The sequence below is a fragment of the Cynocephalus volans genome, chromosome 8 (genome assembly GCF_027409185.1).
Source record: "Cynocephalus volans isolate mCynVol1 chromosome 8, mCynVol1.pri, whole genome shotgun sequence".
In the NCBI taxonomy this organism is placed as follows: Eukaryota; Metazoa; Chordata; class Mammalia; order Dermoptera; family Cynocephalidae; genus Cynocephalus; species Cynocephalus volans.
Window position 1 is genome coordinate 11,840,167 of NC_084467.1, and position 27,530 is coordinate 11,867,696.

The window sequence follows — 27,530 nt, forward strand, 5'->3', positions numbered from 1 at the left end:
CTATGCTAGATGTCACTGTTGGAAAAGATAGTCTTTAAAACATGCAGAATTGTCATTGCGGTCATGGTTAAGTCCATCTGTCCACTCCTACCTCTGCTGACTTCTGCCTTTGGACATGACTCTATGGTGGATTTCATTCACTCTAAATACCATGTTTCTGAATAATTAGAGGACTGCATTTTTCTGACAAGATTCTTTCTGTTTTATAGGGAAAGCAGAGAGAATGAAAGCTTATCTAAAGAGCGCAGAAGGCTTTTTTGTCCTAAACAAGACTACCACCATTGGAAGACATGTAGATTCAGACCTTGTTTTAGAGGTAAGAATCCTTCCCACCTGTTCCCCATCCCTTCCCAATCCCTCATCCTCTCCGGCAGTTCTCAGTGCTGTGGACTCAAATCTCTTTTTTAGTACAACCCTGGGCAAACAGCCACATCTTTCCTTGGTATGCTACCCATAACCAATCTCCCAATGTACCACATTTCCCTGAGCACAATGCAGAGGGTGATGTGCCCTCTGCCCTTTGCTGTACATCCTGATACTGGAGGAGAGGGTCTGGGGAGACCCAATAGCTGGCCTCAACCCACCCCGTCCTCTTCCCAGGTTCTTGACCCCACCACAGGAAAGAATTCAAGAGCAGAGTCACAGAATAAAGTGAGAACAGGTTTAATGTAATGAATTAGAGATACAGACTTCACAGGGAAAGTGCGGCCTGGCTCCAGAGATTGAGCAGGGCCCACACCAAGTTTAATACAAAAGAAAGAAATGCATATTCACAAAGTACAGACTGCTCTAGAGTGAACAGCAGCCTGCTAAAGGCAAGTTTGATACAAAAAGAAAGAAATACACACCTCAGGCAAAGTGCAGGCAAAAAGTAAGCAACAGCCCCACCTCCTACCTGGATTCCACTTTGGTGATTTTTTGCTATCTAATACATATTTGTGCTTTCTAATGAATATTCAGTCAAGGGGTGTGGTTCCCAGTTATGTAACAGGTTTGCAAATGCTCAGTTGGTCTCTTTTTAGGGCATCCTCATTGGTCAAATTCTATCACATGCATCAAACATATTCAAGAATATTCTGTGCTCTTTAGTGCCTCTGGTGGAAGGTCAAAGGATAAATTCCACTTTACTGAGCATGCTCGGCTACTAGGGTTATATAACTCCTTTCTACACAGCATGCTCAACCACTGGATATGCATAAGTCTGCCTCTTGTGGTCTCAGTCTCCCTGTGTTGGTACCAAAAACAGGTGCAATAAGCAGTGGTAACTCTCCTCTAAGGGAGAGTTGAGAGGAGGGGCTTGAGACCTTGGGGAGTGCCTTGAAACCCAGAGGTGTGTCTTATAACCTGAACCCATGGAAACTGAGCACCTCCTATCTCAGTCCCATCTGTCATCCCCTCTCCAGCAGCCTGATGATGGGTGGTTTGGAAGGTGGGCACAGAGCTGGCGCTTTGACCATCACTCTCTCCCTTTTTAAAGTCCCTTAGGACTATGGCAGGCCCCTGGGAGCCCATGGAGCTCAAAGCAGTAAATCAGGCCTCAGTATTCTTCATTTCATTTCATTCTCTGAATTAGTTGGTTTGCTTCAAAGCCTCAGCTCATTGACAGCCAAGAAAGTTGGAAGAAAGAGAGGGATATTAAAAGCAGTGGCTTTGAGCCTTTTTAAGTATTAAAGAAGGTTAAGATATTGAAGTGGAAAGAGAAGTGCAATGGAATCTCTTTATATCGGCAAAAAGCTGGTCTCTCTCAGACCTCACTCAACAGACTTTTTTATTTTGCAATAATTGTAGAGTCACAAGAAGTTTCAAAAATTATAGAGAGGGATGCATGTGCCCTTCACCCAGTTTCCCCCAAGGGTTACATATTATGTGACTATAACAATATCAAAACTAGGCAGTTAACATTGGTACAATGTATGCATGTAGTTCCATGTCATTTTGTCACATGTGTATATTCAGTGCAGCAATCAAGATACAAACTATACCATCATCAAAGATCTCCTTTGTGATATTCCTTTATAGTCACAGTACCTCCTGCTTCCTACCATCCCTAACCCCTGGCAACCACTGATCTGTTCTCTATCTCCATAATTGTGTCATCTTAAGAATGTTGTATACATGGAATCATACAGTATGTAAACTTTTGAGATTGGGGTTTTTGTTTTGTTTTGCTTTGCTCTCACTTAGCATAATGCCCTTGAGATCCATTTAGGTTGTTAGCTTGTTCCTTTTCATTGCTGAGTAGTATTCCATGGTATGGATGTACCACCATTTGTTTAAACAATCACATATTGAAGGATATTTTGATTATTTCCAGTTTGGGGCTATTACAGATAAATCTGCTATAAGCATTTTTGTACAGGTTTTTGGGTGGACATAAGTTTTCTTTTTTAAAAAAAAAAGATGACCAGTAAGGGGATCTTAACCCTTGACTTGGTGTTGTCAGCACCAGGCTCTCCCAAGTGAGCTAACCAGCCATCCCTATATAGGGATCTTGGCCTTGGTGTTATCAGCACCACACTCTCCCAAGTGAGTCACAGGCCGGCCCAGGTGGACATAGGTTTTCATTTCTCTGGGATAAATGCTCAGGAGTGTGATTGCTGAAACATATGGTAAAAATATATTTGGTGTCTAAAGAAACTGCCAGACTGTTATCCAGAGTGGCTATATTATTTTACATTCCCACCAGCGATGGACAAGATACAGTTTATCTACATTAGTATTAGCAATTAGTATTGTCACTGTCTTTTATTATAGCTGTTCTAGTAAGCATGTAGTGATTTCTCATGGTGGTCTTAATTTGCATTTCCCTAATGGCTAGTGATGTTGAACATCTTTTCGTGTACTTATTTGACCTTTGCATGTCCTCTTTGGTGAAATGTCTCTTCATATCTTAGGCCCATTTTTTAGTTGGATTGTTTGGGTTTTTTACTATTGAGTTTCGAGAGTACTTTATATTCTAGATATGAGTTCTTTGTCAGGTATATGGTTTGCAAATATTTTCTCCCATCTGTAGCTTGTCTGGTCATCTTCTTAATCGTCTTTCACAAAGCAAAAGTTTTAAATTTTAATGAAGTCCAATTTATCATTTTTCTTTTATGGGTCATGTGTTTGCTGTCATGTCTTTGAACACTTCACCAAGTCCTTGATCCTAAAGATTATCTCCTGTTTTCATCTAAACATTTTTTTGTTTTACATTTAAATCTATGAACCATTTTGAATTAATTTTTGTATACAATGTGAGGTTTAAGTTAATGATCAATTTTTTGCCTATGGATAGCCAGTTACAGCACCATTTCTTGAAAAGACTATCTTTTTTCCATTGAATTCCTTTTGCACTTTTGTCAAAAGTCATTTGGCCATACTGGTGTGGGGGCTATTTTTGAGTTTTCTATTATATTCCATTAACCTGTGTGTCTGTCCTTCTACTGATATGACATGGTCTTAACTACTGTAGCTATATAAGTCCTAAATCAGATAGAGTGGTTTCCTCCCATTTTATTCTTTTTCAAAATTGTTTTACCTATTGTAGTTCTTTCCCTTTCCATATAAATTTTAGGATAAGCCTGTCGATATCTATTTTATGTCTAAAATGCCTTGCTGGGATTTTGGTAGGAATTGTGTTTAAACATACATATCAATGTGGGAAGACACCTGGCCAGTTAGCTCAGTTGATTAGAGTGCAGTATTATAACACTAAAGTCAAGGGTTCAGATCTGCATACCAGCCAGCTGCCAAAAGAAAATAATGTGAAAGAATTTATGTCTTTACTATGTTGTCTTCCAGTCCATGAACATGGTATATTTCTCCATTTATTTAGGTCTTCATTGATTCTTTCATGAATGTTTTGTAGCTTTCAGCATACTAGTCCTGTACACATTTTGTTGGATTTACACTTACATGTTTCTCTTTTTTTGTTAGTGATGGTAAATGATGTTATACTTTTAATTTCAGTAACCACCTGTTCATTGCCATTATATAGAAATGCAGTTTTTCTGCATTTTTGCGTGCGTATCATGTCTTGCAACCTTAGCTGAACTTTCTAGAATGTTTTTTGTAGATTTCTTGGGATTTTATATGTAAATAACCATGCAATCTGCAATTAGAAATGGTTTTATTTTTCACTTTTTAATCTGCATGACTTTAATTTTCTTTTCTTGCAATATTGCTTTGGCTAGGACTTCTAGTACTCTGTCGAGTAAGAGTGGTGAGAGCAGTGTAAGTCCTTATATTTGCCTTGTTCCTGATTTTAGGGGGAAAGCATTCAGTCTTTCACCATTAACTATGATATTAACTGAAGTTTTTTGTAGATATTCTTTATCAAGTTGAGAAAGTTCTCCCTCTATACCTAGTTTTCTGAGAGTGTTTGTCATAAAATCAACAGATTTAAAATTAACTCAACATACCTCCTCTTGAAATTTTATCCATGGTGTCATATGTGGTTCCTCCTACAAGAACACAAAAAACCCTTCAGTGTGCAAAGTGGGAAAGACAAAGAAAAAGAATTGAAACTTCTTCTTTATCATCACAAGGGATAGATTTTAGGTAGTTTAGTTTTACTTGCTGTCTGGACAGGTAGAGACAGGATCTCTGTTTTGAACCCAATTATATTAGAAAACTGTACTAATTTTTAAAAGCACAGGCTTTTAAAAATAAACAGACCGGGGTTTGAATCTCTTTAAGCCATTTTCTGGCTGTGTGACTTCAAACAAATTACTTAATCGCTCTGACTTCATTTTCTCCATCTGTAAACCACTTATCTCACAGTGTTGCAGTGGAGACTAAATGAGAAAATGCATATAAAGTGCTTGGCACACGGTGCTAAGTAAATGACACCATGATCATTATTACAGTCTCATAAATGGAGACTGAAGAATTCCCAGGGGTATGAAGGGTTGAGATGGGTATCCACTGATATTAACAAGCTGTTTGGAAAAGAGAATTAATGAGGACAATTATTATATAGACAGAAATTGAGTTGCATTTATTGTATAAAAATAATTGCTTACTGCTCCTTGGCATTAGTTTAAAAAGTAAGTCACCACTGTCAGCAACGGTCCCATTGATTTATGAAGGAGTCAGTTGCATTTCCAGACACGAGCCTACATTATCTCCCTAGAGAACAGATGATACATGAATTGCCAGATGCTTTGTAAATAGAGTTTTGATGGTTTCTTATATCTTCTCTTAGACAAATCCTTTTCCCAACGCTCAAATCAATTTGAGAGAGGAGATTTGCATTAAGAAGGAGGGTGGGGACACAAGTCTGTTTTGAAGAACTGAAGCCTACAGACATGTCAATATTTTCCAGTTTTAAAGGACGAGTTGAAAATTGTCCCCCTGCTGCCTTCCCTGGGCCTTTCTGATTAACCTAAAAGTCACCCTTGATCAGCTATGGGCCACCTTGAGTAATAATTAAACAATCAATTTATCATTTGTGTTATTTTTGACACTAGAAGCCATCCACTAAATAAAGTTCAGACATCTAAAACAAAAACAAAAACAAAAATAAGCATGTCAGCCTAGAAATTACCTCTCAGTTACACCTAGCAAATAAAAAAGATTGTTTTATTTACCTGCGTAAATCGTGAAGAATAGGGAGCCATGCTTCTAAAAGATTTATATTCATTTGCAAGGCTGACATATTATTCTGATTGTTGATATCACGATATTTTTACATCATTTACATTTTCTGATAACAGAAGGTAGTTACATGCTTATTGTTTTCAAAAAGTTGGGCAGGTAGTTACATGCTTATTGTTTTTAAAAGATTCTTTGTTTTGAAAACAAAGTCTAAGGAAAAAAATAAAAGTCACCTGTAATCATATGATTCAGGGACCATCAATATTGATATTTATAGGCTTTTATCCTCCAGAGTGTTTTTTGTACCCTGTAAGCGGTTTGGTTCCTTAATGGAAACAGGAAGCCTGTTTTAACCAGCCTAGTTTTCACTTATTATTACTCACTCATTCCACAAATATTTACCTAGAGCCTCAGCAGTGAGGCAAGCCGGGGGATACAGTGATGGTCAGAATCACACGTGGTCCCTGCAATCAGGAAGCTGCAGGAGAGAGAGAGACATAGGTCAAAGGGTCCCACAGAAGTGTGTATAGTTGCATGCCAACATCAAGGCTCTCAAGGAAAGGAATATGGAGGATGAGGAGGGCTTAATTAGACAAGGGGGAAGAAGCAGCATGCACAAAGGCCCTGGGGTAGAAGAGTGTATGGTGAGCCCAAAGCACTGAAAGAAAAACAGTGTGTCTAGAAGTAAGAGTGGGTTGGGGGAGAGCTAAGAGGCAGGCAGGCTGTCCTCATGGCACCATAAGGATTTTGGTCTTTTTTTTTTTTTTTTTTTTTTTTTTTAAAGATGACCGGTAAGGGGATCTCAACCCTTGGCTTAGTGTTGTCAGCACCATGCTCAACCAGTGAGCGAACCGGCCATCCCTATATAGGGATCCGAACCTGTGGCCTCGGTGTTATCAGCACCACACTCTCCCGAGTGAGCCACGGGCCGGCCCAGAATTTTGGTCTTTATTGAAGAGCAATAGGAAGAAGGCACTGAAGAATTTTCAGCAAGGCGGAGGCCTGCATTCTGAAATGTGCAGCATGGAAATCGGGAGCTCCGTTCAGAATCTCCCCTCCCACACTTGACACGCTGGAAAGCCTTGGCCACTAGCCCTGCTCATTTCAGAGCTAAACCTTGTGAATTACAACTTGTATAATTTGATGTGGTTTGTGCACTGTAGTTTTTATAGTTGGATGTGACTATTATTTAAACTCTGCTGAGAAAAGGGACTCGATTCTTCCAGAATGAAGAAATGCAGCAAGCCAATGGTTGTTGAATTTTCCATGTGAATAAGAATGTGCTTGTTAAACATGAGCCCCTAGAAGTTCCGACGTGGTGGGTCGGGGACGGAGCCTTGGAATTTGACCATTTCTCTGCTCCCCAAGTTTCAGTAGGGGGTTTCCTCGGAGATGGTTTTAGGACAGCATTATGAGAGCCCTGTGTTAGTGCTCGCTTCTCTCTGGCTGTTGCATCTCCTGGGCTCAGAGGGTTGGGAGCAAGACATTTAACAAACATGCTAGAACCCATCCAGCCCAATGACTCTTAGCCCTCTGCCTGGCACCTGCCATTTCTGGACTACCTATTAGAAAAGAACCATCACAGCCTAAATCATAATCTTTTTTACTATTATTAATTAACAATGCCGTGCTGATTACCCTTTAGTTCCATAATTTCATGGACATACTAGTCCATCTGCTGTGTCAAAGGTCATGTACCTCTGTAACTCCGATGGCATCACTAAAATGCCCTCCCTCAAAGGTTTTAGTCACCCACCCGCAGTGGGCGCCACCCCCTACCAAGCAGAGCATGTTAAACACCTGTGGGATATACGGTATTTGTGTCATTTTAATTAACATTTCTTTTATTATGAGCAAACCCTTCCAGTTTTGAGAGAGAAGGCAACTGGCGGACCTGGGACTGGGTAAAGAAGCTCAGCCCTCTCAGTCCCACGGCGAAATCCACTGAAGGAAACAGGCCTCCGGGAGTGCAGATGCGGCTCTTCTGTCTAGCACCTTCGGCCTCAGTCATGTCCATCCTGCACCCTGGCTCCCCACCCCCAGGGCTGAGCACTGTTCACCATTTGCTCTAGGCATGCACTCTGTCTGGTCTCACCTGTTCCCGGGGAGCTCTTCTCTCCCCTCGTGTCATCGGTCAGTTCCACCGCAAAAACTTATGGGCCAATTTCCCTCTGGCAGGGGGAGGGCTTCCAAGAGGAAAAGTTCACAGAAAAGGGCTGGATCATAATCTCTCTTTTTTTTTACTGTTAAAATACATATAACATAAAATTTGCCTTCTTAACCATTTTTTAGTGCATAATTCCGTGGCATTAAGTACGTTTACACTGTTGTGCTGTCATCAGCACCATCCATCCCAGAACTCTTTTCTTCTTGTGAAACTGAAATTCCACATCCATTGAGCACTAACGCCCCATTCTCTCCTCCCCCCAGTCCCTGGCAACCAGGATCTGTCTTTCTGATCATGAATTTGTAGGTACTTCATGTAAGCTGAATCATACAATATTCATCTTTTTGTAACTGGCTTATTTCACTTAGCATAATGTCCTCAAGGTTCATCCATGTTGTAGCAAGTGTCAGAATTTCCTTCCTTTTTAAAGCTGAATAATATTCCATCATATGTATATACCACATTTTGTTTATCCATTCTTCTGTCCATGGAAACTTGGATTGCTTCCACCTTTTGGCTATTGCAAATAATGCTACTATGAACACGGGTGTACAAATATCTCTTTGAGACCTTGCTTTCAATTCTTTGGGGTATATACCTAGAAGTGGAATTGCCGAATCATATGGCAATTCTATTTTTAATTTTGGGGGTAAAATACAGCTATATTGTTTTCCGCAGTAGCTATACCAGTTTACATTTCCAGCAACAGCGCACAAGCATTCCCATTTCTGCACATCCTTGCCAAAAATTGTTATTTTCTGGTTTGGGTTATTTTTTATTTTCCATATAGTAGCCATCCTAAGGTAGAAGATCATAATCGCTTGACTATCACAAATAATGCAAACAGCTACAGTTCACATGTATTGACTTACTGTGTATCTCGTGTGATTTTTATATATGTATTTTATGTATACACTGTATATGTATTTCAGAATTGTATCTTCAAAACAACCCCATGGAGTAGGGACGACTATAGATTGAGTATCCTGCTTGGGACCAAAAGTGTTTCAGATTTCAGATTTTTTCAGATTTCGGAGCATTTGCGTGTACTTAAGTGGTTAAGCATCCCTAATCTGAAAACCTGAAATCCAAAATGCTCCAATGAGCATTTCTTTGAGCGTCATGTTGGCACTCAAGAAGTTTGGGATTTGGGAGCATTTCAGATTTTAGATGCTCAGCCTGTGCTATCATTATTACCCTCGTGTAAACATGTGGAAATGGGGCTCAGAAAAGTTAAGTAACTTACCCCAAATCACACACAGCCAGTCAGGGCTGGTGGGGCTGAGTTTCAGACGTGGATCTGTCTGACTCAAAGCTTCATTCTTTGGGTGTAAATTTGGTGAACATCTAAAAATCTGAAATTCCTTGAGAGTTCATTGAGATAATAAGGTTGTTGAATAAACCAGGAAAATCCCATAGGATGGAGTTTAGAAATGACGATGATCACCAGAACAATGGATTCTCCTGTAATCCTCATTGATGCAACAAACTGAGGTGGCACCCTCTAGTGTGGAATCTGGGTAAAGAGGAAATGTTGACCCAGGCTGTGCAAAGGTTCCCTCGGAAGAGAAGCGGTGGGGCCATGATACAGGGGGTCAGGGACAGCTCCTAAGAGCAGACCAAGTTTGAGCTTCTCTCTTTAAAGAGAAGGCTGGGGATTTCCCAGGCAGAGCAAGCAGGAAAGGACACCCAGGTGTAAGAAGCAGTGTACGCAAAGGTCTGGAGGTGTCGGGTGAATAATTTGGCATGGCATGACCAGGGCTGGATGGCACAAGTACCAATGCGTAAAAGGCCTCGTAAGCCAGGCTAAGTGTTGGATTTTAAATTCCTTTGGAAGATGGACCCTCCGCACTAAAGACTTTTAAGCTGGGGAGGAATTGGTCATCTCTGTTACTGTGAGAGAGAACACTGGTGACAACAGACAGAATAGGTGGGAGAACAGCGGCAGGGTCTCAGGCAAGTTTCCCAGCCAGTCTTGATGACAATTTCTCTGTGTGTATGATGGGGATGATTGCAGTAAGTATGTTTCAAGACTGAATTACTGCAAAGTGTGCAGGACAGAGCCTGGCAGGTGGTAAATGTTGCAGTAAATTTTGGTTATTGCATTAGTTTGTTATTTAAAACAGCATAAATTTCTTACCTCACAGTTCTGTAGGTCAGAAGTCTGGGTGGACTCAGCTGGTTCCTCTGCTTTGGGTCACCCAAGACCAAAGTCAAGGTGTTGTTGGTCAGCCTGGGCTTTGGAGGCTCTGGAGGATAGTCTGCCTCCAGACCCTTTCAGGCTGCTGGCGTAGTTTAGTTGCATGCACTGATAGAACTGGGACCCCTGTTTCCCTGCTGGCTGTCAGCTGGAGGTCATTCGCAGCTTCTAGAGGCTGCCCACATTCCATGGCTTGTGGACCCTTCATCTTCAAAGCCAGCAACAATGGGTCGAGTACTTCTGCTTCAAAGCAGGGAAAGTTTTTGTTACTGCTTTTGCTTTTAAGGCCCGTATGATTAGAGTAGTCACCCCTGGATAATCCAGGACAATCTCCCTGTTTTAAGATTACTGATTAGCGACGTTGATTATATCTGCACAATCCCTTTTGCCATGTAATGTCACAGGTTCAAAGGATTAGGGTGTGGGCCTCTTAAGGGACCATCCTTACCTACCACAGTTACTAATATCTCTTGGCTGGATGCCCGCCATGGGGAGGCAGGTGGTGTTATGGGACCAGTTTGAGAGCTTTTCAGAGACATCAGCAGGGTCAGTGCCGGGGCAGTGGAGAAAGAGGGTAGACGAGCTGGGAAGGCGATGGTATCATTCACGTTCATTGAGGCTTGCTCTGTGCCAAGCACTGCGCTGTGCCCCTCTGTACTCATTTGATTTTTACGACAACCCCATGAGGTAGGGACTATTATCTCCCCCATTTTGCAGATGAGGAAATTGAGGTGTAGACAGACTTAGTAGCCTGCCCAAGGTCACACAGGAAGGACATGGAGGGCTGGGACCACGCTGGGCCAGGAGCTTCAGGAGAAGAGGACTGTCAGAACCGGGATGTGGCCACGAGGATGACCAGCCACTGCTCTGTCGCAACTGCCTAAAGTGTGGGCACACATTGCCGCTTGCTACCTCAGCCTCGGGTTCTCTCGAGGCCAGCGCACCAGGGCGGATGTCACAGATGCTCCATCACTCAGGACTCTCAGGACTCCGTCCCTCTCTCAGGGTTGCACTCATTCCAGGGAGCTCTCAGAGACACCTCCAAAACCAGCCTCTGCTCACGGGCTTGTCCCCTCCTCAGGACTCTCCCAGGGGACCTAGACTGGGGTCTAGTTGACAGGAGGGAAGCAGGCAGGCTTCCTCCTCCCCCTACACCCAGACTCTGTCTCTCCAGAGCCTTGGCCATTTCTTCACATCCATATTCTTCTGAAAACCCCACTTTTTACTATTTCTGCATTACATCCCTTTCCTGAGGTAGTGATGGGGGCGGGGTGGGAGGTGGGATGGCCAAGGATCAAAAGGTAAAAAGAAATATGATTAAATACACACATGCACATGCACACACACACATACACACACATACATAAACACACACGCACATCAGTTAATTTCAAAAGCGTTATCCTGCCACATTGAAAATTTCACCAGTGTCTTTCATCAGTCCTATGCAAAACATCATATCGAACTCATTTTTGCAGCATAGGAAGCAGCCTCAGAGAGGCAAAGAAACTTGCCCAGGCTGCACAGCTAGAAAGTGGCAGACGTGGGACTTGAACTCTAGGCTTTCTAACTCCAGAGCCCATCCTTTTGCTCATAATAATGAGCATTTTGGCATCTGCCGTACATGCCAAAGTACTCTTCTGAGTGCCTTTATATGTATCATCTTATTTAATCTTCACCTTGAACTCATAAGGGCTGTTCTATTATTGTCCCCATTTACAAATGAGGAATCTGAGGTGCCAAGGTCACCTAGCTAGGAAGTAAGAGGGCTGGACGGTAAGCCCAGGCCAGTCTCATAACCACCATGCTCTCCTGCCTCCCTGACATCCTCACCACCAGGCCACACACCTCCCTCTCACAACAATTTCAAATGCCACAGAGAGGCCGGGGAGGCTGAGAGCCCCAAGGAGACAACCAATGGCTCTTGTAAGGGCAGGTGGGAGAAGAGCCAGGATAGCAGTGGGTTGAGGACTCAGGGGGAAAGGAATGCTCCTGAAACAGGGTGACACTAGAGGGAAGGAGAGAGGTGGGGGGGCAGGAAGCATCCTTAGGGTGCGGCAATAGTGAGCAGGTTCATAGGTTGGAGAAAGTTGCCAGTCGTCCAGGTGAGGCTGAAGACATATAAGAGGAGATGGTGATGAGCAGGGACAGACCAGGGGTGGGAGAGACCAAGGCAGGATGACACTGAGCTCCTGATGGTTGAAGGAAGGGCACTTGAAGGTCATATCTGGGAGCTTCCAGAGGGCACATTCAAAGTGTGTGGGGTGACTGGGGTGAGTTTAATAAAGGGCCTCTTGCAGAGGACACGGGGTTTAGAGAAAGCACAGGTAGTCTTGCAGCACCCAGAGCTAGCCTGAGAAGCTCCAGCCCTGGGGGGATGAGGGGACAGGAGAGTTCCTGGAACCTGGAGACCTAGAGGGCCGGTGGAGGCTGCCTGATGGGAGCGGTGGCTTCTGGTGGGGGGCTCAGCCAGCCTGTGGTGACCCTACAGCAGGGGAGCAGGGAAATAAATGCCCCAACCTCACTCCTCTCTGCTCCCATCTCTGATCACCCATGGGTCAAACCCAAGCAGAAACCAGAGGGCAAGGAGCCCGTGGATGCCCATGGCAGAAGGTTGGGGAGGATATCGGGAGGAGCCAGCAGAAGACGTCCAGCAGGGGCACGGGAGTGAGGACCAGGAGGCCGAAGCCCAGGGACCTGGTGGCTGGGGAGCCAGAGGAGAGCAGCCCATGACTGGACCAGACCAGGCTTGAACTCAGCAGGGTGAGGGTGGTGGGAAGGGGGCCAGAGATTGAGCGGGGACCCACAGTGCGGGAAGGGAGGGGAGAGGGCGCCAGTGGGGAGCGGTGGGGGAAGCAAAGCAAAGATGAACGGAGGAGCGGTGGGGAGAGAGTATAGAAAGCGGGACGCGGGGAGGATGCGATCTGACTCAAGAGAGAGCTTCCAAGATCCGGATGATGTAAGGTTCAAAACTGGCTCCAAAGGAAATTTCCAAATAGATTTCGCCTTGTAGCTAACAGTCAGCACCTCTGTAAGGCTTCCTGAAAGCAGGACAGTATTCACATCGTTGCACAACCAAACTCCAGAACTTTTTCCTCTTGCAAAACTGAAACTCTGTACCCATTAAACAATAATTTCCCAGGTCCCCTTCCCCCAGCCTCTGTTTCTATGAGTTCGACTACTCTAGATGCCTCGTATCAGTGGGATCATGCAGTACTTGTCTTTGGTGACTGGTTTATTTCACTTAGCATAATGTCCTCAAGGTTCATTCATGTTGTGGCACGTAACAGAGTTTCCTTCCTTTTTAAAGTTGAGTACTCTTCCACTATATGGATATACCACATTTTGCTTATCCATTTATCTGCTGATGGATACTTGGGTTGTTTCCACCTTTCGGCTGTTGTGAATAACGCCGCTATGAATGTGGGTTACAAATATCTCTTTGAGACCCTGCTTTTAATTCTTTTGAATATATATCCAGAAGTGGAATTGCTGGATTATATGGTAACTCTATTTTTAATTTTTTGAGGAACAGCTGTATTGTTTTCCGTTTCCATTCCCAGCAACACAAGGGTTCCAATTTCTCCACATCTTCACCAGCACTTGTTATTTTATGTTTGTTTTGTTTTTGCTGTTTTATAATAGCCATCCTGATGTGTGTGAGGTGGTATCTCATGTGATTTTGATTTGCATTCCCCTAATGATTAGTGGTGTTGAGCAACTTTTCGTATGCTTGTAGTCCATTTGTATATCTTCTTTGGAGACATGTCTATTCAAGTCCTTTACCCGTTTTTTAATCAGATTATTTGTTTTGTTGTTGTGGAGTTGTGTGAGTTCTTTATATGTTGTGGATATAACCCCTTTTCAGATACATGATTTGTAAATATTTTTTCCCATTTTATAATTTGCCCTTTCACTCTGATTGTGTCCTTTGATGCATAGAAGTTTTTTAATTTTCAGGTAATCCAATTTATCTATTTTTACTTTTGTTGTCTGTGCTTTTAGTGTCATATCCAAGAAATCATTGCCAAATTCAATGTCATAAAGCTTTTCCATTATGTTTTCTTATAAGAATTTTAGAGTTAATAATTTTATTTTATTTCTTTTAATTTTAATTCTTTTCTTCCTTTCCTATTTGAATGCCTTTTATTTCTTTTTCTTGCCTAATTGCTCTAGCTAGGACTTCTAGTACTATGTTGAATAGAAGAGGTGAGAGTGGACATTCTTGTCTGATTCCTGATCTTAGAAGAAAAGCTTTCAGTCTTTCACCATTGAGTATAATGTTAGCTGTGGGCTTTTCATATATGGCTTTATTATGTTGAGATAGTTTCCTAATAGTCCTAGTTCGTTGAGTGCTTTTATCATGAAAGAGTGTTGAATTTTGTCAGATGCTTTTTCTGTATCATTTTAGGTAATCATGTGTTTTTTTTTTTTCCTTCATTCTGTTAATGTGGTGTATTTCATTGATTTATTTTCATATGTTGAACCCTCCTTGCATTCCAGGAATAAATCCCATTTGATCATGGTGTATAATCCTTTTAATAAGCTGTTGAATTCTGTTTGCTAATATTTTGTTGAGGATGTTTATACCAATATTCATCACTGATATTGGTCTGCAGTTTTCTTGTATTATCATTGTCTGGTTTTGGTATCAAGGTAATGCTGGCCTCTTATTTCACCTTTTGAATCTCAGCTTCTTTTTTATTGATAGGATGGGGAAAATAACAGAACCTCCTGTAAAGAGCTGTTGTGCAAATTAAATGAGGGAATGAACGCAAAGTGCTTCAGTAGCACCCAGTTCACAAGAAACTCTCAAAATATGTTAGCTGATAATAATAATAAAAGCAAAACAACAGTTTATTTCATGGTGGGACAGCTCAGCAGGGTGGAGCTGATACATTTAGCCTATATTAGCAGCAAGGCTTCTGTCCAACGTCAGTCTTTTGCAATTGTCTAAATACAGGAGGAAGTGGTATTATTGGGCAGTTCTTGGAAATGCTCTCAGCCTAACATGTGGCAGAGCTTGGTCCCATTTTGTAAATCATCCAAATATAACTGCTTTCTTTGATTTTTTAAGTCACAGCTTGACAGCTTTCAAGGAGCTAAAAGTACTTAGGCTTAGGAAGAGAAAAACAAAATGCAACCTGTAGAATTTTCTCTTTGATGTGTTGTCAACAGTTCATAGAGCACAATGAAATGAGATCAAAAGAAATGAGGGTGAGGATGATGTGGGTAGCATTTCCCAAAGAGCTAATGTTTATAATGTTTTTTTAATAGACTATTTAATAGACCACCACCAACACCACCATCAACACCATCACCACCATCACCACCACCACACCACCACCATCACCACCATCAACACCATCACCACCATCACCACCACCACACCACCATCAACACCATCACCACCATCACCACCACCACCATCAACACCATCACCACCACCACCACCACCATCACCACCACCACCATCACCACCACCATCACCACCACCACCACCACCACCACCACCACCACCACCACCACCACCACCACCATCACCACACCACCACCACCACCACCACCACCATCACCATCACCACCACCACCATCACCACCATCATCACCACCACCACCACCACTGACCCACCCATCCCCAACACACACACTTTTGTCTATTATTAACAGCCTGAATTACTATAATACATTTGTTACAATTAATGAATCAATATTTATATAATTATTAACTAAAGTCCATAGTTTACATGAAGGTTCACTCTTTGTATTAAAAGTTCTGTGGGTTTTGACAAATGCATAATGTCATGTATCCAGCATTACAGTATTATACAGAATAATTCCACTGCCCTAAAAATGCCCTCTGTTCATCCCTCCTCATCTTCCTCTAGTCCCCTGGCTACCACTGATCCTTCTACAGTTTTATCTTTTCCAAAAGTTCATGTAGTTTGGTTTGGATCCCCATTCTGGCGAACTGCCAAAAAAATTATTTAGTTTGAATCATGTAATATGTAACTTTTTCAGACTAGCTTCTTTCACTAAGCAGCATGCATTTAAGTTTCCTCCATGTCTTTTCCTGGCTTGACAGCTCATTTCTTTTTATCACTGAGTACTATTTTATTGTATGGATGTGCCACAGTTTGTTTATTCATTCACCTTTTGAAGGACATCTTGGTTTCTTCCAGTTTTGAGCTATTATGGATATAGATGCTGTAAATATATGTCCAGAATAAATATCTTAAAACTCAACAATAAGAAAACAACCAACCCAATTTATAAGCAGGCAAAAGGTCTGAACAGATACCTCACCAAAGAAGATGTACAGATGGCAAATAAGCATATGAAAAAATACTAAATGTCGTATTTCACTAGGAAATTACAAATAAAACATGAAGTATATCTCCATTTTTCTTCTTTAGCTTGTTGACTTGATGGATTACATTAATTAATTTTTGAATATTTAGCCAGTCTTGAATACATGAAATAAATCCCGTTTGGTTGCAATCTATAATTCCTTTTATACATCGTTGGATTCGATTTGCTGATATCTTATTGAAGACTTTGAATCTATGTTTATGAGAGATATTGCTTTGTAGTTTTCCTTTCTTGTAATGTCTTTATCTGGTTTTGGTATTAGGGTGATATTGGCATCCTAGAATGAGTTAGGAAGTATTTCCTCTGATTCTGTTTTCTGGAAGAGATTGTAAGGAGCTGGCATCATTTTTTTTTCCTTAAATCTTTGTTAGAATTTACCAGTGAATCCTTCTAGGCCTGGTGCTTTCTGTTTTGGAAGGTTATTCATTATTAATTCAAATTCTTTAATAGATATAGGCCCATTCAGATCATCTATCTCTCCTCATACATGAGTTTCAGTAGATTGTGTCTTTCAAGAAATTGGTCCGGGTAGGAGTTTCAAGATGGCGGCGGCTGCGGCGGCTGGCGTGGAGTAGCTGAGGTGGAAAAGGCGGCCACTGGGCCTCAGGCAGCCGGGAAACTTGTGGACCTTCCTCTTGCCATCTCTTAAGGGAGGACCGCTGCTGCTGGCTGGTCGTGGGGGGTGACCGCCACTTTGCCCCCCGGCAAGAGAGGCTGCCTCATTTACAGGCAACAGCTTTGAAGTGTGGAGCAGGAAAAGAACTGTTTCTTAGCTGCAAAAGCGAGTCTCAAAACAGGGAACATGGTGCCAGGGCTGCTGTGGATGCAGCCAGGATCCCGGAGGCCGGGGCCGCGCTGAAGGCGGCCAGCTGCCCTATTCAGGATTCGAGGTTTCAGGCCGCCATTAAAGAAGATTCCTGGGAGCGTCCGAGCCGTGCCGCGACTGAACAGCCTGAGGCGGCAGCAGCCGAGAACACGGAAGGCGACAAACCAGAGACAGAGAGTGAGCACCCGACCTGGCACAGCACTGTGAGTGATCCCTGGCACAGCTCTGTTCGGGGGGGTGGATGCCCACTGGGCTCCCGCCTGCACCACCAGGCCACACACCGCCCCGGGGCTGCCTCCATTTTCCCAGGTGTGGGCAGCTCCGCCCTGCTCCGCCATCACTGAGCCCTCCCACTTGCTTGGCCTGGCGCAGGGCTTTCCAGAGCCTGCGGACCGACCTCCTCTCCCACTCCCTCCCCAGATCTCTGGTGGGGCTGGTGGCGAGGGGCATCCCCAGCCAGTGTTGGGAGGGCAAGGAAGTACGGGCGGGCCGACTGTCACTCCACCACACCCTGGACTCCGGCCCCCGGTAAGCTTCCTGTTACTGGGAGGCAGATACCATCTCTGCGGCCACCAGTTTGGAAAAAAAGCCTAACGAATTTCTGGTTGGGAATAGTGTGGTAGGAGAGTTCCCAGGTCCGCTTGAACCTGCCAGAGAGCAGGCTGCAGGCGGGCGCTAGGCTCGGTTTATACCGGGGGGATACAAAGGTGAACAAGACCCGAGAAAGATCTACACAGTGCTACAAAGGCACCCAGAGAGACCGGTCGTCTGTGCCTAGCAGAAACCTGGTAGACTTCCTGGGCGAGGCGGTGCCGAGCAGGGTCTTGAAGGCCCAGCTGATAGACAGGGGTGCAGAAGACACGCCCCAGCCCAGCACAGTGCGCACAGAGGGGGGAGACGTGCGGCCAGGGAGGCGGAGACTCGACAGAAACCACACACCCAGTGGGGTCGCCACTGCACGATCTAACAGCCTGGGCCAGAGCACACGGAACGGGGAGAAGTCCTGCACAGGAAGTGAAAGCTCAACAGAGATCACACACCCTGTGGTACGTGATCCACCAGCCCAGCAGAGTCCAAGCTGACCAGAAAGGTGGCTCCCCGGAGAAGCCCAAGACCCAAGGCAACCACACACACAAGGCACTAGAGGCCAACTGAGCAGTCACGGAGGGAGCCATACCAAATTGGCAACCACAGCAACATCCTAGTTAGTCATTAGTCTCAAACCGGTGGTCTGTGCAACCCCCTGCCACAATGAATAAACACCAAAAAAAAGATACCAGAAATACAAAAAATCAAGAAAGTACACCACCAAAAGTTAATAAATCTCAAACTCTAGATCCTATAGAACAAGAAGCCCTTGAAATGACTGACAAGGAATTTCGAGTGATAATTCTAAGGAAACTGAATGAGATACAAGAAAACTCAGCTAGACATCATGATGAAATGAGGAAAAGTATACAGGATCTGAAAGAGGAAATGTACAAGGAAATCAATGTCCTGAAAAAAAATGTAGCAGAACTTGCTGAACTGAAGAAGTTATTCAGCGAAATAAAAAACACAACGGAGAGTTTAACCAGCAGGCTTGTCGAAGTTGAAGAGAGAACCTCTGAACTTGAAGATGGGCTGTTTGAAATAACACAAGCAGACAAAAAGAAAGAAAAAAGAATCAAGGACATGGAAGAAAATCTGAGAGAGATATCAGACAACCTCAAGCGCTCAAATATCCGAGTCATGGGTATTCCAGAAGGGGAGGAAAATGGAGATTCCATTGAAAACATATTCAACAAAATAGTGGCAGAAAACTTCCCAGGTATAGGAAAAATCACAGATCTTCAGATCCAGGAAGCTCAACGATCTCCAAACGTATTCAACCCAAAAAGGCCTTCTCCAAGACATGTCATAGTCAAATTGGCAAAACTCAGAGACAAAGAGAGAATCTTAAAAGCTGCAACAGAGAAGCGTCAAATCACCTATAAGGGAGCCCCAATCAGATTAACATCAGACTTTTCATCACAAACCCTAAAAGCTAGAAAGGAATGGGATGATATTTTCAAAATACTAAAAGATAAAGATTGCCAGCCAAGAATACTCTACCCTGCAAGGCTATCCTTCCGAAATGAGGGGCAAATAGTATATTTCTCTGACAAACAAAAACTGTGGGAGTTCACTACCACACGACCACCCTTACAAGAAATCCTCAAGGGAGTACTGGGTTTGGTTCCTGAAAGATAACTACCACTGCCATAAAAACCCAAGAAAAATCTAAACCCGCTAGTATAATAAAAATGGCATTCATGAAGAGAAAACAAGCTAACAAAAACACTATCTACAACCTAAGGAACCAACAAACACAGAAACCAAACAGTAAATCAGAAAGCAAGGAACAAAAGAAACCTAAGACAACCAAACAACCAATAAAATGCTAGGAATAAATCAACACCTTTCAATAACAACTCTTAATGTAAAAGGCTTAAATTCCCCAATTAAAAGACACAAACTGGCTGACTGGATCAAAAAGCAGGACCCAACTATATGCTGCCTACAAGAGACCCACCTCACCCATAAAGATTCACACAGACTAAGAGTGAAAGGATGGAAAAAGATTTACCATGCAAACAGAAAAGAAAAACGAGCTGGAGTAGCTATTCTTATATCTGACAAAATAGACTTTAAACTAAAAACCATAAAAAGAGACAATGAGGGACACTACTTAATGATAAAAGGTCTGATCCATCAAGAAGACATAACAATCATAAATATGTACGCACCCAATGTTGGAGCAGCCAGATTTATAAAACAGACTCTATTAGACCTAAAGAAGGAAATAGACACTAATACCATAATAGCAGGGGACCTGAACACTCCACTGTCAATATTAGACAGATCATCTAAGCAAAGAATCAGTAGAGAAACACAAGATCTAAACAAGACTCTAGACCAATTGGAATTGGCAGATATCTACAGAACATTCCACCCAACAACCTCAGAATATTCATTCTTCTCATCAGCACATGGATCATTCTCCAGGATAGATCACATATTAGGTCACAAATCAAGTCTCAATAAATTCAAAAAAATTGGAATTATCCCATGTATCTTCTCAGACCACAATGGATTAAAACTAGAAATTAATAACAAATGAAACTCAGGAAACTGTACAAACACATGGAAATTAAACAGCATTCTACTTAATGACATATGGGTCCAAGAAGAAATCAAGCAGGAAATCAAAAAATTTATTGAATCTAATGAAAACAATGATACATCATACCAAAACCTGTGGGATACTGCAAAAGCAGTATTGAGGGGAAAATTTATTGCATTAAATGCTCACTTCAGAAGAATAGAAAGATGGCAAGTGAACAACCTAACACTTCACCTTAAAGAACTAGAAAAACAAGAACAATCCAAACCTAAAGTTAGCAGACGGAAAGAAATCATTAAGATCAGAGCAGAACTGAATGAAATTGAAAACCAAAAAACAATTCAAAAGATCAATGAATCAAAAAGTTGGTTTTTTGAAAAGATAAATAAAATTGACAAACCATTAGCATGGCTAACGAAAAAAAGAAGAGAGCAGACTCAAATAACAAAAATTAGAAATGAAAAAGGTGATATTACAACTGATTCATCTGAAATACAAGGAATCATTCGAGACTACTATAAACAACTATATGCCAACAAATTTGAAAATCTGGAGGAAATGGATAAATTTCTGGACACACACAAGCTCCCAAAACTGAACCGTGAAGACGTAGAAAATTTGAACAGACCAATAACAATAAAGGAGATTGAAGCTGTTATCAGAAGGCTCCCAACAAAGAAAAGCCCAGGACCAGATGGATTCACAGCAGAATTTTACCAAACATTCAAACAGGAATTGACACCGATTCTTTACAAACTATTCCAAAAGATTGAAACGGACGCAAATCTCCCAAACTCATTCTATGAAGCAAACATCATCCTGATACCAAAACCAGGTAAAGATATAACCAAAAAAGAAAACTACAGGCCGATATCCTTGATGAATATAGATGCAAAAATCCTCACTAAAATACTAGCAAACAGAATACAGCAACACATACGAAAAATTATTCATCACGATCAAGTGGGATTCATCCCAGGGATGCAAGGTTGGTTCAACATACGCAAATCAATAAATGTGATACACCATATTAATAAACTCAAACACAAGGACCATATGATCATCTCTATAGATGCTGAAAAAGCATTTGATAAAGTTCAGCACTCATTCATGACAAAGACCCTCTATAAATTAGGTATAGAGGGAAAATATCTCAACATAATTAATGCCATATATGCCAAACCCACTGCCAATATCATCCTGAATGGGGAAAAGCTGAAAGCTTTTCCTTTAAGAACAGGAACTAGACAAGGATGCCCACTCTCACCACTCCTATTCAACATAGTGTTGGAAGTACTAGCCAGAGCAATCAGAGAAGAGAAGGAAATAAAGGGCATCCAGATCGGAAAAGATGAAGTCAAACTGTCCCTGTTTGCAGATGACATGATCCTATATATCGAAGAGCCTAAAACCTCTACAAAAAAACTGTTGGAATTGATAAATGATTTCAGCACAGTAGCAGGATACAAAATCAACACACAAAAATCAGTAGCATTTCTTTTCTCCAATAGTGAACATGCAGAAGGAGAAATCAAGAAAGCCTGCCCATTTACAATAACCACCAAAAAAATAAAATACTTAGGAATTGAGTTAACCAAGGAGGTGAAAAATCTCTATAATGAGAACTACAAACCACTGCTGAGAGAAATTAGAGAGGATACAAGAAGATGGAAAGATATCCGATGCTCTTGGATTGGAAGAATCAACATAGTGAAAATGTCCATACTACCCAAAGTGATATACAAATTCAATGCAATCCCCATCAAAATTCCAAAGACATTTTTCTCAGAAATGGAAAAAACTATCCAGACATTTATATGGAACAATAAAAGACCACGCATAGCCAAAGCAATGCTGAGCAAAAAAAATAAAGCTGGAGGCATAACACTACCTGACTTTAAGCTATACTATAAAGCTATAATAACCAAAACAGTATGGTACTGGCATAAAAACAGACACACTGACCAATGGAATAGAATAGAGAATCCAGAAATCAACCCACACACTTACTGCCATCTGATCTTTGACAAAGGCACCAAGCCTATTCACTGGGGAAGGGACTGCCTCTTCAGCAAATGGTGCTGGGATAACTGGATATCCATATGCAGGAGAATGAAACTAGATCCATACCTCTCACCGTATACTAAAATCAACTCAAAATGGATTAAGGATTTAAATATACACCCTGAAACAATAAAACTTCTTAAAGAAAACATAGGAGAAACACTTCGGGAAATAGGACTGGGCACAGACTTCATGAATACGACCCCAAAAGCATGGGCAACCAAAGGAAAAATAAACAAATGGGATTATATCAAACTAAAAAGCTTCTGCACAGCAAAAGAAACAATTAAAAGAGTTAAAAGACAACCAACAGAGTGGGAGAAAATATTTGCAAAATATACATCTGACAAAGGATTAATATCCAGAATATATAAGGAACTCAAACAACTTTACAAGAAGAAAACAAGCAACCCAATTAAAAAATGGGCAAAAGAGCTAAGTAGGCATTTCTCTAAGGAAGATATACAAATGGCCAACAGACATATGAAAAAATGCTCAACATCACTCAGCATCTGGGAAATGCAAATCAAAACCACATTGAGATACCATCTAACCCCAGTTAGGATGGCTAAAATCCAAAAGACTATGAACGATAAATGCTGGCGAGGCTGCGGAGAAAAAGGAACTCTCATACATTGTTGGTGGGACTGCAAAATGGTGCAGCCTCTATGGAAAATGGTATGGAGGTTCCTCAAACAATTGCAGATAGATCTACCATACGACCCAGCTATCCCACTGTTGGGAATATACCCAGAGGAATGGAAATCATCAAGTCGAAGGTATACCTGTTTCCCAATGTTTATCGCAGCACTCTTTACAATAGCCAAGAGTTGGAACCAGCCCAAATGCCCATCATCAGATGAGTGGATACAGAAAATGTGGTATATCTACACAATGGAATACTACTCAGCTATAAAAACGAATGAAATACTGCCATTTGCAACAACATGGATGGACCTTGAGAGAATTATATTAAGTGAAACAAGTCAGGCACAGAAAGAGAAATACCACATGTTCTCACTTATTGGTGGGAGCTAAAAATTAATATATAAATTCACACACACACACACACACACACACAAAAAAAAAAAAAAAAAAAAAAAAACCGGGGGGGGGAAGAAGATATAACAACCACAATTATTTGAAGTTGATACGACAAGCAAACAGAAAGGACATTGTTGGGGGGGAGGGGGGGAGGGAGAAGGGAGGGAGGTCTTGGTGATGGGGAGCAATAATCAGCTACAATGTATATCGACAAATAAAATTTAAAAAAATAAAAATAAAAAATAAATTTAAAATTAAAAAAAAAAAAAAAAAGAAATTGGTCCAAATTTGTGGGTATAGAGTTGTTCATAATTTTCCTCTATTATGTCCATGGGATCTGTAGTGATGGCCTCATTTTCATGTCTGATTTTAATCATTTGCACCTTCTCTCTTTTGTCTTTGTCAGCCTGCTAGAGGTTTATCAATTTTTTCTTTTTATCTTTCCAAAGAACCAACTTTTAGTTTCTTTGATTTTCTGTACTGTTTTCCTGTTTTCAGTTTCATTCATTTTTGCTAATTTTTGCTAATTTGTTCTTCTGCTCATGTTAGGTTTACATTTCTCTTTAGTTTCCTAAAGTGGAATCTTTGATTATTGATTTTAGACCTTTCTTCTTTTCTTATGTATAGATTCAATGCCATAAATTTCCCTTTAAGCACTGCTTTCATCCTACAAATTTTGATAAGTTGTATTTTCATTTTAATTTAGTTAACATAATTTTCAATTTCTCTTGCGACTTCTTCCTTGACCCATGTGTTATTTAGAAGTATGTTGTTACCAGCCAGCCACAAAAAAAAAAAAAAAGATGTTGTTTAATTTCCAGATGTTTGGGATCTTCCAGCTAGCTTTCTGTTACTGATTTGTAGTTTGATTCCACTGTGATCTGAGAGCATATTTTGCATGATTTCTGTTCTTTTAACTTTGTTGAGATGTGTTTTATGGCCCAGAATGTGGTCTATTTTGTCATAGGAGCTTGGGAGTGTGTATTTTGTTGTTGTTGGATTAAGGATTCTATAAATGTCAATTAGGTACACTTCATCGATGGTGCTGTTCAGTTCAACTCTGTCCTTACTAGTTTTCTGCTTGCTGGATTTGTTCATTATTGACAGACAGGTGCTGAAGTCTCAGCTATCACAGTGGACCTACGTATAGATATGTATTTTTTGCAGTTCTATCAGTTTTTGTCTCATGTTTTTTCGTGCTCTGTTGTTAGGTGCATACACATTAAGGATTGATGTCTTCTTAGAGAATTGGCCCCTTTATCATTAGGTAATGCCTCTCTTCATCCCTGATTGTTTTTCTTGTTCTGAAGTCTGCTTTGTCTGCAAGCTCACATGGAACATTCAACTAGATAGAACACATTCTGGGCCATAAAACACACCTCAACAATGTTAAAAGAACTGCAATCATGGAAAGTATGCACTCTTACCACAGTGGAATTAAACTAGAAATCAGTAACAGAAATATGAGAGTACTTTTTAAAGTTCACAAGATTTGTGTTATCTTTTAATTCTATTTTTCCATGAACTTTTTGAAGTACACTCATAGCTACTCCAGCTTTCTTTTGTGTTTTCATATTTTGGGTGCCAAAGTGTTTGGTGAAAACTTGCAAAGTGGGTAAGAGCTCAAACATTTGAATCAGGCAAGCCAGGCTTGTCAAGCTGGGTGACTTTGGATAAATTCAATCACTCTGTGCCAAAATTTTCTCATCTACACGATGGAGAACTATCTCTGTATTGTCGAGAAGATTAAATGGAAAAAGCGCTTGGCTAATTTTATGGCATATACTGTTTAATTAATATGTTATACTATTACTCTATTGAACATATTAATATATTCTATTATTAATATAAGTATTGGTTATTATTATATTATGGGACTTTAGATTTCTAAGTGCAAGTACTTTTGTATGAAAGCTAAATGGGGCACACTTAGAAAATAATTGCAAAGTCTCAGGCTGGAGTGGATGTCTTGTAGGCAGTGCCCTTAAAAGATGGAGATTTCAGTGTGCCCTGCAGCTTCCAGTTAGGATATTTCCTTTCATCTATCCAGTTTCCCTTGGCCAGTGGAATGTGGTGTTACCTCCTGGGTGCTAAGCTTTGCTCACTGTTCCTATTAAGGTAAAATTACAGAGGGACTTCTGTCCCACACGACCAATTCACAGACACACTGGCTGGGGCCCCTTTCTTTTGGGGAAACTTGGTCACACAAGGTTTCCTGTTGAGAAGTAGACCATCTTTCATTACACAAATTCTGAGTAGCAATAGAAATAATTAATCTGAGAAGCAATAGAAATAACAAATCATGTGGGAAAATGTTTATTGTACATAAAGATTTTGAAAAGATAGTTATAAAACTATGTATGTATGGTATAATTAATTTTGTTTAAAAATTTTTGAGAGAATATAAGCATAAAGCAAAACCTAGAAGGATGTGAACCACAATGTTAATGGTGGCTGCCTCTGGGGGATGGGATTATAAGTGATTTTAATGTCTCTGTTACTGCTTTTCTCTATCTCTCATTTTCTGCAATGTTAAGAAAAACATGTCATTTTTAAAAATTAATAGAACAAACAAATGAGTACAACATATGATTACAGCACTCCTTAATTATGCATACCCTATTCCATGACCTTGGCATTTTCCTTGCAGGAAAATGGACAGTTGTCCCTTGCTGACTGACTTTTGTGGTTTGTGTCTGGGCCTATTCTGTCATTGACTACCACCATAAGCATGCCTGTGTGGAGTCAGGGAAATAGAAAGTAGCCAACTCCCTGGACAAACATTAGCCCAGTAAGACTCCCACAAGTTCCCTTTGCCTTTGTGTTGCCTGATTCCCCACCCAACAAATTGGGTACCTGTCCCCGGGTCTGGAGTCAGACAGAGTACATATCCCAGCTCCATCATGCACTAGCTCTGTGGCCTTGGGCAAGTAGCTTAACCTCTCTGATCCTCAGTGTCCTTTTAAAATGAGGACTGTGATGATGATCCAGCATGGTGACATAAGTAAAGCACACAGCACATCCCGACACCCCATGAGCACTAGTAAATATTAGGGGTTGTGTCACTTTTGTTTCTGTGGCTATGACTGTCCTCCTTTTCCATTTCAGTCTGCCGACATCGACAACCACCATGCACTCATTGAATACAACGAGGCCGAATGCAGCTTTGTTCTCCAGGACTTCAATTCCCGCAACGGCACATTTGTCAATGAGTGCCACATTCAGAATGTGGCTGTGAAACTTATACCTGGAGACATCTTGAGGTTTGGGGCTGCAGGGCTGACCTACGAATTGGTCATAGAAAACCCACCCCAGGTGAGTCTGGGCCACTGCAGGGGAAGGGGACAAGAGATGCCAGACAGCCCAGGGCTCAGATACAGCCTGAGCTCACTTGTGCAGAGCAGTGTCACTCAGTGATTTCATGCTGCCACCACTCAACCCTGTGAGTTTCAGACTCATCCAGGCAGGTCTTGGGGAGGAGAAAGTCTTAGCGCCCTCTTCAGGAATTTCATGGAGTTATATACGAAAGTTGCACACAACCAACACAGAGCCAGCCAGCATTTTCCTGAACACGTGCAGCTTCGGGAGAGGAGGAGGAAAGCAGATGTGTCCTTCTGAAAATGCAGAGACAGATGTTCCTTTGTAGACACACCAGCGCTCTGCTGCTTCCCAGCTCTGTGACCTGGGCCAGGGTTCTTTGGATGTCGGGCATCTGTCTTCACAATGGTGCGTGGCATCGAGAGAATATCTTGTAAAGCATGGAACATGGTGTCCACGTAGGCTGAACACATGGCAGCTGTTATTATGCCTCAGGTCAGAGATGTGCCTGGGAACATGGCCAAAATGATGGCTTGAGTGGAAGCAAAATATAACACAAAACTTACCCATAAAATCTCAGTCACAAGGAACATAGGTTTCACCCAGGTGGCAGTGTAGGGGAGTGGTTAGCGACAGGACACACTTACTCTGTGTGCTCCCCAGCAAGCCTTTGGAACTTAGAACTTGGGCTTTCTCCTCTATAGAAGCAATGACAGCAGTGATCTCTCAGGCTTATCTTCAGGGTTGAAAGAGACAATTATAATCATTAAAACTCTTAGCGGTTGCCTCATTCATGGTGAGCGACCAAGTAAAA

The 27,530-nt window shown here is 41.6% G+C and overlaps 1 protein-coding gene across 3 annotated transcripts in view; it reads left to right on the forward strand.

Moving 5' to 3' along the window:
• Positions 1–223: 223 nt before the first annotated feature.
• The window catches only part of FHAD1 (forkhead associated phosphopeptide binding domain 1), a 124,507-nt gene continuing 97,200 nt past the window's right edge, over positions 224–27,530 (forward strand). For all 3 annotated transcript variants that reach the window (XM_063106531.1, XM_063106532.1, XM_063106533.1), the window contains exons 1-2: positions 224–316; positions 26,507–26,713. In XM_063106531.1, the coding sequence (XP_062962601.1) occupies positions 224–316; positions 26,507–26,713 (300 nt within the window). The remainder of the gene's footprint in view (positions 317–26,506; positions 26,714–27,530) is intronic.